Source organism: Podarcis filfolensis, assembly GCF_964270895.1.
Source record: "Podarcis filfolensis genome assembly, chromosome: 1".
Lineage (NCBI taxonomy): Eukaryota > Metazoa > Chordata > Lepidosauria > Squamata > Lacertidae > Podarcis > Podarcis filfolensis.
In genome coordinates this window covers 22,858,568-22,873,706 of record NC_139604.1, presented here as the reverse complement: position 1 = coordinate 22,873,706, position 15,139 = coordinate 22,858,568, and the positions used below count along the sequence as shown (strand labels likewise).

General features: G+C 41.5%; 1 protein-coding gene and 1 long non-coding RNA gene across 3 annotated transcripts in view; both read right to left on the bottom strand.

Moving 5' to 3' along the window:
• Positions 1 to 6,340: 6,340 nt before the first annotated feature.
• The window catches only part of AGPS (alkylglycerone phosphate synthase), a 48,861-nt gene continuing 40,062 nt past the window's right edge, over positions 6,341 to 15,139 (bottom strand). Inside the window, exons 19-20 of one of the 2 annotated variants that reach the window (XM_083629080.1) lie at positions 14,566 to 14,623; positions 6,341 to 8,516 (exon numbers count right to left, since the gene is read on the bottom strand). In XM_083629080.1, coding sequence (XP_083485206.1) covers positions 8,395 to 8,516; positions 14,566 to 14,623 — 180 coding nt within the window. In that variant the 3' untranslated portion in view covers positions 6,341 to 8,394. Of the gene's footprint in view, positions 8,517 to 12,840; positions 13,142 to 13,359; positions 14,624 to 15,139 lie in introns of those variants that run through there. The other variant, XR_014551777.1, reaches the window with a different exon arrangement.
• LOC310743497 lies at positions 12,841 to 14,263 on the bottom strand. Its single transcript, XR_014539051.1, has 2 exons — positions 14,175 to 14,263; positions 12,841 to 14,123 (listed from the first exon to the last, which is right to left on the bottom strand). It is a non-coding gene; the product is annotated as an uncharacterized lncRNA (long non-coding RNA).

Genomic DNA, 15,139 nt, shown 5'->3' with positions numbered 1-15,139 from the left:
TTCTAATGTCCGTTTTCAGGAAACATAGAAAAAGAGAAGAAAAACAAAAAAGAATTACTGCTTCCAGAAAAGTAGGTGAAGGTAAAATATAGACCAGGCTAAGCAGGCCCCCACACTTGGGATGTGAAGTCCACAGCTGTTAAAGAGTCAGCATGAATGGAGAAAAACTATTGAAGTGCAGAGAATGAAATAAATGGAAAAAACAGCATAAGTGAAAGGGTTTTGGAAAACCAGCAGCTATTTTCAAAAACGGAGGTTTCCAAAGCTTTCAGACACCACTATCTTAAGCTTCTAAAAGGAAGAAGGCTTGCAGTTCTTTTGCTGACAGGGCCTTCAACCAAGGATTCCACATATACAATGATGGTGCTCAATCAGTAATTTAGTGCTAGTCAAATTTTAAAGACTTGAAAAGCACACGAGAAGGCCCAGCATTTCCACTATATATCAGTAGCAACTTTTGTTCTTTTATTTCAATTTCTTATGCCTCACCAAAAAAAGTGCAAATGTATCATCAAAACAAAATGGATTTACACACATACACACACAAAATGTGCATAAGCTACATGATTTGGAAATAGCTACTATAATTTAAACAGAAAACTGGAACCAGGTGACCTGTGAGTCAGCTGTTGATGGGCAACTTCAAAGCCCTTGCTACTCTCTTTTCCGGGGGTTCTTTGGTTTGCACATCAAAATAAGCCAAACTATGGCATACTGCAGGGTTGGGTAGCCTCAGGCCCAGGGCTAAATGCAGCCCTCCAAGCCTCCCTACTTGGCCCTTAGGCCACACCCCCTCCACAGCCACACCCATTTCCCCAGGCCACACCCCTCACTAGCTCTGCTTTGCACCCTTGTTTTTGCCTGGCTGGAATCTGTCCTTGGACCCTGGCAATGCCTCTTGCTGGTCCTAATGGAGGACAGATATGTAAGTGTGGGAGTGCGTGTAGAAACTAGCTTAGCATAAAAGTTATGTGCATTTTTCTGGTTTTATATTATAAACTGCCCCGTGATCCTCGGACGAAGGGCCGTGTGAAAATTTACATAATAACAACAATACAAAATAGATTCATCCCTCTGCCCATTTTTCCCTCTGACCCACCCAGCCATAGGTGCCAACTCCCCGGTCCCACCGAATTCCCCATAAAGTAAGGTTACCAGATTTTTTTCCCAATGAATCTAGGGACACTTTTCAACTTCCTATTACATAAAAGGATTTTGTCAGGGGACTGATTTGTAAATCCGGGGACTGTCCTCAGGAAATGGGGACATCTGGTAACCTTACCATAAAGGTGATGGGCACCCACAAATTTTGTTGCCAGGGCCATGCACGCTGCATGGTACCCATGGTCACGGGGCCAAGCTGACACTTCTGACACCCAGCATCTGGGAAGTTGCCCAGAAGAGAATGTGGCCCATGGGCTGAAAGAAAGGTTTTCCATCCCTGGTGTACAGGGACCTACATGAATGTGCAGGCTCCCGGAGAGATGCCAACAGCCACTTTTATCCTCCCTGGTCTTTTTTTAAGGTAAAGGGACCCCTGACCATTAGGTCCAGTCGTGACCGACTCTGGGGTTGCAGCGCTCATCTCGCTTTATTGGCCGAGGGAGCCGGCGTACAGCTTCCGGGTCATGTGGCCAGCATGACTAAGCCGCTTCTGGCGAACCAGAGCAGCGCATGGAAACGCCGTTTACCTTCCTGCCGGAGTGGTACCTATTTATCTACTTGCACTTTGACGTGCTTTCGAACTGGGAGGTTGGCAGGAGCTTTTTTTACTCCTGTGTTAATCACAGCCTATGGTCAAAAATAAAGCAATAGTAATAAAGATTTTATTAAAGCTTTTTCATAATACAGCAAGATAAAAAACTATCTAAACAAAAACAAGAACAGAGAAAGTGCAGAGTCCTCTCTCAAAGGTAGCTCTTAATGGTGGACCCCCCCCCTCCCCAGCTCTCATCTGTTGGCTGCTATAGCCCTGTTTAGGGAAGCTTTTAATGTTTAATAGGTTATTGTATTTTAGTGTTTTGTTGGAAGCCGCCCAGAGTGGCTGGGGAAACCCAGCCAGATGGGCGGGGTATAAATAATAAATTATTATTATTATTATTTATTATTATTATTATGTTGTAATTATATTTTACAGAGTTGTGTGGAAGCTGCCCCATGTCGTTTGACTCTTTTTAATAGTTATAGTTGTCTTTTCTCCCAGAAAAAAACAACCATTCAATACTTGCTTTCAAAGTTTAAAAGGAACATATGACTTTTGCTTGCTGTACTTGCTCTCGTCAGGTTGAATGTAGAAGAGAGGCAGGTGATACTTACCTTACTGAAACATATTTACAAGAATTTGTATCTGGGACGGACTGATATTTACAGATTGGCTCTGAGGCAGGCAGCAGCATAGCACAACACAACTTGCTGCTCTCACAGTTAAAACTCACACAGTTGATAACTGAACTGAAAAAAATGCCTGTGTGTGTCATCACAAAATTCTATACTACAGCACTAACCCTTTGCATAGTATTTTGGATGCACCATTCCAACATATAGGTCCCCTATCCCTGACCTACTTAGTCACTAGAGTTCCCTCTCCTGCTCTTTTTGGTTCTCCTTTCCCCTCGTTTGTGTAGGCACCCCCTCCTTTCAGTCTCTCATAAACATGCATCAGTTATACCAGCGGCACTGTTGTCGGAAGATAGCAGAAGACAAATGGCCTGATCAGAGAGACATGGTTTATGGACTTTTTACATTTGCAAGTGATGTAATTGAAAGGTTGCCATGCTTATTGTGTGCTATTTGGGTGTTTTCTGTATCAAAACTCAATAAAAAACAATTAAGAGGGGGGAAATATACTAATCACATTTTGAAAGCTATTGCTGCTGGGGGAGTCGGGGTTCCCTGGATCTCTCTGTCCTAATGAAGTTTGCGACATGAAACCCTCGTCATTCTTGCCTTTGGGATAAAGGTCAATTGCTGTATTTGGCCCAGGTTGTTGCCTCTGGCTCCCTAGGGCTCCATTTCTTCAGGATTGATGAATTGCACTCGCATCGTGTTCCGTGTCAACATCAAGTGTCTGTTTTCCTTCACCCATTCCTGTGTTGCTCCTTCCAGACAAACACATTACAATTATCCAACTGTCTGTTCTGGATCTCGCCAGTCATTTCCCAATGTAGTTATTCGGTGAGGTTTGAAGTTTAAACTGATATATTCAGGAGTTTATATTCTATCAGCTAATAGGTAGCTGGAGTGAGACAGTACCCACACTTATTGGGATGGATTGATCCTGAATATCTTAGCAGCTTCAGTAATACAGTGGTACCTCGGGTTAAGTACTTAATTCATTCCAGAGGTCCATACTTAACCTGAAACTGTTCTTAACCTGAAGCACCACTTTAGCTAATGGGGCCTACTGCTGCTGCCACGCCACCGGAGCACGATTTCTGTTCTCATCCTGAAGCAAAGTTCTTAACCTGAAGCACTATTTCTGGGTTAGCGGAGTCTGTAACCTGAAGCATATGTAACCTGAAGCGTATGTAACCTGAGGTACCCACTGTATAGTACTGAGCAGTGTTGCCTTCAGGATCTTGCCACACATCCCCTCCAAAAAATTTTTAATAAAAAATCAGGAAGAGGTAGGCCATGTATACTCTTAGGCTGCATCTAATCTTCTAGGATATTCTGTGTGAAATGGGAATGTTAGTGGGATGGACCTTCTGCTGGTTTTGAGGCCTTTGTCCACTACACAACAACCTCCATTGACTTTCCTGCTACTGAGTAGCAAAGATAAAAAAAGTGCAGGGGCATAATAATCACACAGGCTGCATCTAAGTGCTGGCCTGCCTGAACTAGGAGGAAGATATTAGAGAGGCTGACACAGTTAAACCTTGGCTCCTGAATGCTTCCGTTACCATACGTTTCAGCTCCCACACGCCGAAAATCCAGAAGCGTTCCAATTTTCGAATGTTTTTCAGAAGCCGAACGTCCAACGCGGCTTCCACTTGAGTGCAGGAAGCTCCTGCAGTCAATCGGAAGCCGTGCTTCAGTTGTCGAACATTTCAGAAGCTAAATGGGCTTCTGGAATGGATTAAGTTTGACAACCGAGGTTTGACTGCGCAGATCACACACTATTCCCCTTTTGTGTCCACCCCTAACAACTGCAGGATTGCTTGGCAAGCCTACACTGCTAAGTCAAACCACCCCAGATCATATGTGGCCATCCATCTCACACACAAAAATCTCACACACAAAAATCAAGTTTAATGCCAAAAACAGCATAGTTCATAGGATGTATTCCATTGTTGCACCAAAACGTACCAGGCTAATATAGATCCCTGGGGCTGCTATAGGGTAGGCAAAAAAGAAAAACCGAGAAATCCAACCACTCTGAAGCTGCCTCATCAACCAAGATATTTAGTGACCACCAGTTGCTGGTCACTCTTAAAACCTGAAAACAGCTGTCTTCTTCCATGGTTACGCCTGGTCTAACCTCCTTTCCTCCCCCAAAGCTGAGCTTATATCCACCCAGTTAATGTTACAGATCCACATCCTTAAGCTTTTTTATTTCCATAAGATGCCCAAAGCTTCAGGTGCTGCTGTAGCCTCTCTGGTTACTTGGCAATGAATCAAAAACAACCAGCCATTTGAAAAAGTATTAATTTAATTGGCTTAAGGAGAAATTTCAGGAACATTTTGTTTGATTAATAAGCTTTTATAATCTCAACATTATAACTGTAGTTGTACAATTACCTGTTCAGTATATGATAAACATGGTTTCCCGCTATGAGCCAAAAGCTCAATTGTATGTTTTTGGTTGGTTAGTATTCTAGTGGACAAGACTGGTGAATTTCATCTAGGGCCCCAAAGTTGTTATGTTACATAAGTCTTCGCGTGTGCATTAATAATAACAAAAATGCAGCTGTGGCAGACTCCAATTTGGACTGAGATTGCAGTGGTAGCAGAAGGGATTAGCTCTCTACTGTGTTGCAGTCCAGACCCACATTGCCCACTTCACTGCCATTAAAAACCACCACTATGATTCTAGTGCATAGACACACTTAACGTAACCTGGTTTGGTCCTTAGAATAAGAGGCACGCTCAGTGTAAAACAATTCCTAAGAAGGAAACCCAACTTTCCCACAGATTTCTGAACCAAAAAACCTATGGACTGGCAAGAACCTTGCATCTAACCTTCTAACCCCATTGCAAAGAGATGTAACAGTCAGTAACATGTTTTACAGGCTTGAACTCTGCCAAAATAGAAAATGGGTTTTAGCCAGGACCTAAAGAGCTTTTTAAAAGCACACAACACAGCTCACATATCACCCGTGGGATTCTAGATTCTCTTCCCCTTCACAACACCACAAACTGCTATTGAAACTCCTAACAGATTTAAACAGATTGCAATTCTCCATGCATGCAAACACCACTCAAGGCCTCAGGTGTGTGGAATAAGTTTCCTGGTTCTTTGGATCCTGCCCATTACTGTGGCATTGGAGTAAAACAGTAAATGAAAATATGGCCAACTATGCCATATTTCAAACGGAATTATGCTCTGCCCAGGTATCACACTGACGGTTCAGCTACAACGCTCAAATTTTAAACAGAAGATTAAAAAATCCTAGGAATCCAAAGTTACACTATGTACGTCCTGTGGGATTTGAGTCCCCCCTTATTTGAAGACACTCACAGCATTGCGCTGGGAATTCAGATTTGCCAATCAGCATGCAGTGGTGTGTTGTTGTTTTTACACATCCCCTACTTAAAGCAACCAAAAAAGGCTCTGCTTCACCAGCTTAGCATTCAATGAGAGGTTCCAATGGTTTTAGCAAGAACACAGAATCTCTAGGTCACCCCTCTCAGTTGCTTCTGGTCAGATGGAAAGGGGGCATGGAAAGCAGTACTGCATTTTGCATGCCAGCTCCTCTCTACCATGAGGCACTGCAATACTGCAGACATCTTGAACCTTCAGCAAAATGAATGGTCAGAAGGGTTCAGATTATGGCCAGGTGTCCCAAAGCCAAGTGTGTGCCTCTGAAATAGCTTTATACCTGCCTCCATTTCTGGTCAACCTTTAGCACCACACTGGATGCTGATCTGGAGGGTTCTCTGCCATCTCTTCCCAGATGTCACTCCTGAAGGCCAGAAGAATGGTGGCATTGTGTATGGTTGCACATATATGGTCCTTTGGAAGCCTAGTCAAGAGTGAGTGATTCAAGTCTTACAACTTCAGTGAAAAGATGGTAGGATGTTGCAAATCACCATTAGAGAAAGCTAAATGGATGTTCTTGCGTATCCTTCACCAATACTTTTGGCCCTGTTGGTGTGTCATGAATACACTGTAAATAGCTTTCCATTTGAAAATTTTCACTTTTTAATGAGCATCTCAGTCTTTTGAATTAGCACTCACACACTTGCATATGTTTTACAGGTGCTCTTGCTAACGCTCCAAACAATTTAACCATTTCAACAAGGAAGAAAACGAAATAAGGTCTAGCAAAATAGACGTTAAGTAAAGCAATTTACAATATGTTCACAGTAATCTGCATTGTATCTTTCCCCCCAAAACCTATCCACTTTTTGCAGCTCCCCCCAGTTACTTCATTAGATAGGACAGTGTGAACAAGACACAAGTTTATACTTCATGATTTGAACACTCCTTGTCATCTATTTATCTATAAACTTATGAAAAATATCCCCATAGGGCATTTCCCTGTGCAATTTTCAGTAACAAAGGGTTAGGAAACCTATAATAATTAAGTAAATCAATTAAGCACCATAAGTGAAACTACACATTTGAAAATAGAATAAACTTGGTCAGAGCAAGCAAAAATAATCAGGAAATTAAACTTTTGCTATCAAAAAGGCAATTTTATTCCCTGAAACAAACATCTGATCCTAGATATGGTGCTCATTAGGCACATGAAAACACTCTTTTTCCTATCAAAAACAAAACTGAGTACCCTGGTGTAACCAGATTGTTGCCAATGAGGATACCTTGTACATGGTTAAGAAACAAAAATCTTAATGTTGTGCTCAGTCTTAATGTTTACTATAGGTACAGACTTAAGTAGAGAGTAATTGTTCAGGCCTATCACGCTGCAATTTTTTAAAAAAAACTCTTGTGGATTAAATTTTTAAAAGGACTAACTGGATCGCTTTCATGAGTTCTGGTAAGACCAATAGCAAACTGACAATCGTCATGATGAGATATTATGCATTGGGTCTGTTTTGAAGGTGTTTTAGGGCATGAATGCAGTAGCTATGATTTGACCATATACTGCTTTGAGTTGACATGCTGGGTTAAGATTAAATAGCAAAAATTTAGTGGAGATTAGAACAGGATGTTTAACAGATGTATTTAAACTTCACATTTATTACCAACTGCTAGCAGACATTAACATAAACTTTATTTTGGGGGGTGAGTGTCACAATTTCAGATATTCTATATATATATCTGAAAAAACTTTAAACAAATAAGAACTGGTGCCTAAAAATGTAGGTATTTATAGGCAGAATTAAATTATTTTAACAATTCTAAGGTAGGTTCCATTCTAATGCTTTCTGATACTGTTTAGAAAAGCATGACATTTTATTTTTGTGGACTAAATGATTACACTCATAGCTAGGAGTCAAAATTTAAAACAGACTGTTTCAGAATGGAAATGGCCGAAACTCCAAATTACACTTCAGAATTAACAGGACCATTTGTCTACTTGGGAAATTTTGCCCTGTAAAAGAATCAGCAGGGCAAAATTATGAAAGCACTACACTTTGTTTAAAAAAGATAGTGTGTTTTTCTGTATTTAAAAATAAATGTTTGCTTTTTGGAGTCAGTAAGTATTGTTCAGAACATAAAGTTACAAATGCTATTGAGACTACACTTTGTGAACTAATGCTTTCAGTAATACCAGATAGGGGGAACTAGTAACCCAAAATTATTTTCGGGTTTTGTTTTTTAAAAAAATTGCAGCATGGCATAAATTTCATCGCCTGTTTGTTTAAAAATTTCAGTAGAAAAGCTGTTTTATAGAAATATAAACCCATTTTTCATCTGCTTCTCAGGAGTGCTGCTTTGTCAAGAACGTCTCCTATGACAGAAACATTTAGTATCCGCCTTAGCTATTCTTGCACTATAGCAGGGGAAGCCATCCAAACAGGTTATCAGTTAGATTGACATCAGTATACTTTGGGCTGGTTGTGTGTGAGAAACGTTTTGGAGTACTCTGTGGGAAGTGTGCTATGAGTAAATTGTATGATCACATTTAACTGAAGAAAATTAAAGATGTAAGGAGTAAACAGCTTTCAAATTGGGTCCACGCTATATCTGGATACTGGGATAGCCATGAGACTCATAAACGATCGCTTTTTTGTGTGTAATTTCACTTTGGATAGTAACCAGGCTTATAAAAGGTTCCTGTTTCCAAAGATGTTATTGGGGTCCACAAATTGTTTGACAGATTTCAGCATCCCATAGCCAACATCTGAGATGCTCTCTTTCAGCCACTGCTTCCGTAACTTGCCCACTGGAAAGAAAAAGGGAAGGGGGGAAAAAGTCTTTAATATTCACCATAATAGCAGGAGCCAATCAATCTTGTGACCATGAATGAACAAACACTGGGTGATAAATGCTTTTATTCAAAAATGAGAAATGTTTTGCTTTATTTGATTTATTGAGCCCACCAGACTATCAAGCTCATTAAGCCCGATGTACTCCCAGAGGAAGCCTGTGTTCCACACTGCCTACTCTCTTTACAAAGTATGAAATTTAGATAAAGTTTAGGCCAAGATGGTGCGTCACATTAAAAATTAAATTAAAGCTGCATATATTTTGAACGCTGTGAGCAGGATATATTGAGATACGGCAAAGGAAACACCAATCCTAAGGCTTATTCTTTTTTAGATATACAAAAATATGTAGGCTTTCATACAAAGAGGCTTTTTAAATGTTGAGCACTTAAACATGCACAAAGTGGATGCAGCTGTTACTAAAAAAATCTGGCTAACAAGCCAGGAAGCACATTTCTCACAAAAGTGGGTGGTTGAACTTAAGGCTGCAATCCTATACCCAGTTACCTGGAAGGATGTCCCCACTGAGCTCAATGGAACTTACGCCCGAGTAAACATATATACGATTGTGCTGTTAACTATGCGTACAACGAAGATCGCCATGACAGTTGCCAGGACTTTTGTGCGACTTAGTACTCATATTGCCTAGGATATCATAACTCAGTTTTCTGATTTCAATGATAATCTATTTATTTTATTAATTAAAATTATACCCCACCCTTTCTCCCCAAAGAGCCCAAGGGCGACCAGATGAAACAATTAAAAAAAATTCAAATACAGTTGCAGATCTACAACATTCGAACATAAAAGTACAGATTTTTTTATTATTAACCATCAGTTGTGTCTTTTAATGGCTGTTAATTACTTAAATATTTTAATTATTTAATTATTATCAAGGCAGACACCCATTTATATTTGCTAGCTTCAACCAGGGCTCCGTTGGGAGGAAGGCCGCGATATAAATGTAACGAACAAACAAAGGGCATGATCCATTTGTATAAGCCAATATGCCACAGCCCCTGCCTCTTCCACGTATTTGCAACTAAATTCAACCCATCTTGCATGGCCCATTCTACCTAAAGTGTCGTTCAAATAATTAATGATGGGGATTACCAAAGGAGAGCAGAGCATTTTTGTTTCTTCTCTCTGAGGAATACAAACCGTGTTGCAGAGCTGACTGAACAGCAATGGCTAGGAGAAAAAAAAGCCTGATCTGTTTTCTAAGTATTTGGCAAAAGCACAAGCCAATTATTGGCATCAAATTCATATGGCAACCTCAAACGTATAAGCAGTGTGGTTTGGAGAGAGTATGGAAAATGCACATTTCGTTAGAAAAAGATGGGCCTTTTCCTGTGACCATATTCCTATTCTCAATATGGCAAGGCTGACATTCCAAGGACGGCAGAGATCTCTCAAGTCCAACCACCCACATTCCAGTTAGAGCTAAAGAGACAATGAATAGTCTATGCTATTATCCGCTATTATCCGTAATATTGTTTCGGCGAACGTATCCTGTGGTTATGGATGTAATTGTCTCAAGAAGACCGAAAACAACTGGTCCAACAAGATGGAGCACATTAAAGCCACAGCAGGATGTCCGACAGCTCGCATGCCTGTCTTTCCCCCACCTCCAGTAATAATGCAATTCCACGAGGGACTGAACTGATCTCTCAGCCGCTGCACCAAACAGCCATTGCATATTTAATGAAGTCGCTCACCAAGTGCTTGAAAACAGAAGGTGCTCGGAGTGCATCATTAGTTCTGTCAGAGTGATAATTTACACATCTATCTTGTCACATTTTCTATGCTTTATACTTTTGCAATAATAAATCTAACATACATTTGATTAGCGAACCGGAAAGCCGGGGGGGGGGGAGGAGAAGCCGTACAGCGGACACTGGTGGTCCTTTATGAACGCATTTGATGATAAAAAAATTAACCCCTTTGTTCCATAAAGTTACAAGCTGCATGTCCTTAGTGCTTAACCACAACTATGTGGGCTAACCAAGGTTTCGTTTAAAAAAAGAGCAACACCATTTTGTCTTCCTTGAGGAACAAAGAAAGAATATTCTTTGAATCAGATGGCTTGCCGGTGTTTCCGGCCTGCAGGGAGACTTTCTCATTCCTCCCTGAACATGCCAATGATTCTTGCATGCACAGGAAGTGCTCTACCACTGAGCTAGAGATGTACAAACTTCCTGTCCACCTGGCTGCATAAATCCATGACTTCTCAGTGAGTACTTTCTACTAGCGAACTCCCTTGGACCATTCTGGGATAGCTGATATGTGATGGCTATTTCACAGATCCAAAGTATCTGTTCCTGCAGCAGTCACTGGGTGATTGACATACGTAAGTGTCAACCAGCATGAAGGATTCATGCTGTGTGGCTTTAATCTAGATCTGCTTCTGTCTTGTAGGCTTTTTGCCTGCAAGTCAACCTGTAGCATAGTAATTGAGTATTTTTTTGCAATAATTAGTGTAGAGCCTATCATGACTGACAGGCTGCATTTAGGCTTATTTGCAGTCCTGACCAGTTATCCATTGCAATACTTGCTTTCACCTGCCTTCCCTCCCTCTTAATATCATTAGCTGGTCTGCTCTGATGTCATAGTTAGGTGACTTGAGACTCTAAACTACAATTGCGGGTTGAAAATGCACAACCACCATTTGTTCAATTAACCCATAAATATCACCTAAATGGGGGTAATGGCTTTTTACCACAACCTTGTGTGCACAAATCAGCTGAGCAATATGTTCAATGGAAACAGGCACAAAATGATGAAGCCTAAGACATTTTAATCTAGGCATGTCCAAAATCCTCTTTGGGGGCCTAGTCCTGGCCTGCCAGTCTGTTTAATCTGGCCCCTGTGGCAGTTTATTTCCTGGGGTAAAATCCTAAAGAAACCCTCAACAACTTAATCCTAAAAAAAGGTCAACAACTTTGGCCGGCCCTCATGGCCCTTCACTTCATCAAATTTGGACACCACTGTTAATCACTAACAGTATTTAAGAACCTAGAACTTTTGGTAGATTTTTGAGAGCCTTTTCACCACACATGGTGTTTTCCTTCTGGGCACTTATACTCGTAATACTCCAGAATCATCAATGAAAATGTGTTATAACATTCTGCTATGCTTAGCATAATCTGAGGGGTGCAATTCAACCTCAAACTCTTCCAGTCTGTGCAAGCACTGCAGCTTGCCAGATGTTACAACGCGCACACACTGTTCTAGGCATTGTCCCAATCCCTTCCCCAAGTCAATTTTGGGAAGGGGCAGGGAGGAGAGGACTATTGCAGAAGGGGAAGTCCTTGCTCAGGGCTTCCACTGATGGGACTGCTTAGGTGAATCCCCAGCACATATCTGCAGACTGGTACCAGCAACTGGCAACACTGAGCAGCCTGTGGCTAGAAATAAGACTTGCTAATGCAAGTCTTAGACATGGAAAGGTCCGCAATCCACACTCCCCTGTTTTTCTGGCATTTTGGAGAATAGTGATGAGGGCATGGAAGGGAAGAAGAAAAAGTCCAGACTGGCTCTACATGGGAGGGTGGAAAGTACACCCTAGTTGGCCCAATCGATGAAAATATTCTCCCACTGGATGGAGAGGAGAACATATCAGCGCCTGGACCATTGGATGGAAAAAGGTAAGGAGAATTTCGCTGAACATTTTGCTTCAAGCCCTTAGTTGACATTGCATATTCATTATGCCATGTTCTCTCTATCATTAGCTCTTGTTGAAGGTTGGCATTCAGTGAGTTTTAGGTTAAATGAGCTACCTATATACTTAACCTTTTTATTGTTCTTTATTGGTTTATTTGTGAAGTTATTTTTTTTGAAGCAACTTCTCTTAAGTGTCTCAAGTTTTGTTTCCACAGCAGGTGGCTGCTCCTCAGGAACGTGTCCCTTAGAGTGAACAGTTGCTGCATGCGGAAATGGTAACTATTTAAGTTTCTAGAATAAACTCTGCTGTATAAACTATTCGGTCCCTTCCTTAAAACAACAAACACCATGAAGATTGAATTAAACAGGCTTTATATTCCTTATAGCCCCAAGTCTCAGACTACATCTGTTTTGTTTGATACACAAAACCGGAGTTAAAATAGCTCCATTTATCACAACATGATTGTAGGCAGACTAACCAGGCTGTCTGTTTCCAGATAGTGAAAGCAACTGTTATTAATCACAATTATAGGGCAAACACTGAAGAGGAATTGCATCAATATTCTTCCTCACAGAGGAACTAAAAAGCAAGGTCAGTAAATAATAATAATTTTTAAAAAAGGATACAACCAGTTTAATCCTGAACAGTAAACTCCAGGAACATTAAGATACACAGGAGGAATTTAACACACAATATTAGATCAGATCACCACAGAAACGCCATTGGCAAAGTGGGGAAATGGGAGTTTCAAGCTTTTTTCGTCATGTGATCTACGCCATAGAAGACAATTGCCACCATTGATTTAGTAATCGCCTTATAAACAACCATCTCAAGGCGATTTACAAGATAGAGGGGGAAAGCACCCAATGTGCCGGGATTATAGCCATTGACTTCATAATTCCTTGTACAGTGGTACCTCTGTTTTCGAACGTAATCCCTTCTGGAAGACCGTTCGACTTCCGAAACATTTGAAAACCGAGGTGCAAAGGGCAGTCTGCCAAGTCAACAGAGAAAGATGTGAAAAACAACAGATACGCAGTGGAAGCATTTACTTCCTGGTTTTCGGCGTTTGAAAACCAAAACGTTTGGCAACGGAGATGTCCGAAAACTGAGGTACCACTATACACCATTCTAGCAAATTCTCCCACGCTCCGTTTTTGCAACAGTATTGCATGCCATATTTCTATCTCTGGGATCAGGACAGGCAACCGTAAGACATTTTGAATATACTTATATATTTATCCTGATGCATAGAATCACAGGATTGTAGAGTTGGAAGGGATCACATGGATCATCTAGTCCAACCCCCTGCAATGCAGGAATCTTTCACCCAACATGGGGCTTGAACCCATGACCCTGAGATTAAGAGTCTCACGCTCTACCGACTGAGCTATACTGTTCTCAAACACATGTACAGAAATTCTCTAGGCTCAGCCCGTTGGGTCTCAACATGTTTCTGCTGTGTGGTGCTCTCTGCTGTAGTGGTCAGGCTGTACCCTTGAAGGGCCAGAGGAACCAATGAGACAGCAGGGGCAAGACACCCACATGGCCTAACCCCAAACTGAATACTGCAGCCTTGGAACAGTCAGTGACGGCTTAGGCAGCTCAGGGTATACTACTACCTTCCTTCCCAGACACTTCCTTCCCACTACACCCTTGCCAGTCATACGGACAGCACAGGGTTGATAAAGAACTGTCAGACCACTGGTTTTAGCATATTGCAGTTATAATGATGGCATATAGGAAAGGAGGGAGACTAGTGCCAACTAGCTACCGATGCTACCATATCAACTTGTGCTCAGAAACCATTAGGGAGTCCGTGCAGATCCAGAAGCACTGGCTTAATGTGCTCCTGAGCCACCTTCCTGATGCAAAAAGGTTTTCATCAGCAGCCCCTTGGCTGGCGCGCAGGAGAATATTTCTTCTGACAACCACTTAAAATAGGCGTTACCTAGAGTTGGAAGTATCGGTCTATTTCTAATCACTTAGTTTCACAGATTTGTTCAGTCATATGTCTGCTCCATCCCGTTTTCTACTACTTAACTGTGTCGCAACATTTGGAGAAGTGTGCAATCTGAAGGATAGCTATGTGTTATGGCTCTGGGTATTAGGGCATGAAATGCAAATCAGATCAGTTCGCTTTAAAACATGGACCGAACCAAGCTCAGGATCATCGCAGAAGTTAACCACGTCAAAACCTTGAAAGTCGTGTTCATGATAAGTCTCCCAAAGCTCTCCTGCATAACACGAGTAGCACCACAATGCTAGGTTTAACTGCACAATGCTAGTTTTAACAAAAACAGGTATCAAACACTGCCTATGTAAGCAACTGGAAACATTACCTCCATGATGATGTGACAGGCTTCCTCCATTGGCAAGGATTTCATCTCTAGCTGACATCTAAAGAATGCAAATAACTTAATTAGTCCCTAAGCTCAATGTTGATGTAGCAATCTGGACAATTACACACCTTTCATTCGTTTTAAATACTAGCAAACAAACAACACATCAATCGAGATTATTTACGCATTCTGCCAAGTTTAGAATCGACTTGCGTATTGCAAAATAGTTGTATCCCACCCTCCTATTGGGGGAGAGGTTTCCACCGCACGTTACTGGAAGTCCACATAAATGAAGGAGATACAACTCCTCTCAAAGGCTGGCAAAGATAAGGAAGCATCTCAGCTTGGAATATTGACATATACAGGGTTGGAGCCATCTACAAAAAGGGCTCCTTCTGTTCGTGGAATTGAGGAAAGGGGTGGGGTGGGGGACAACAATTCCACACACTTCTCCTTGCTGACCTTGTTCTGTAGGTTTCCCCAGCCCTCTGGAGCAGCTTCTCGGGGTTGGGGGTGGTGGGAGCAATCGGCAGAAACTGTTCCCCACTTTTTCCTGGTGGGAGGATCTCATGAG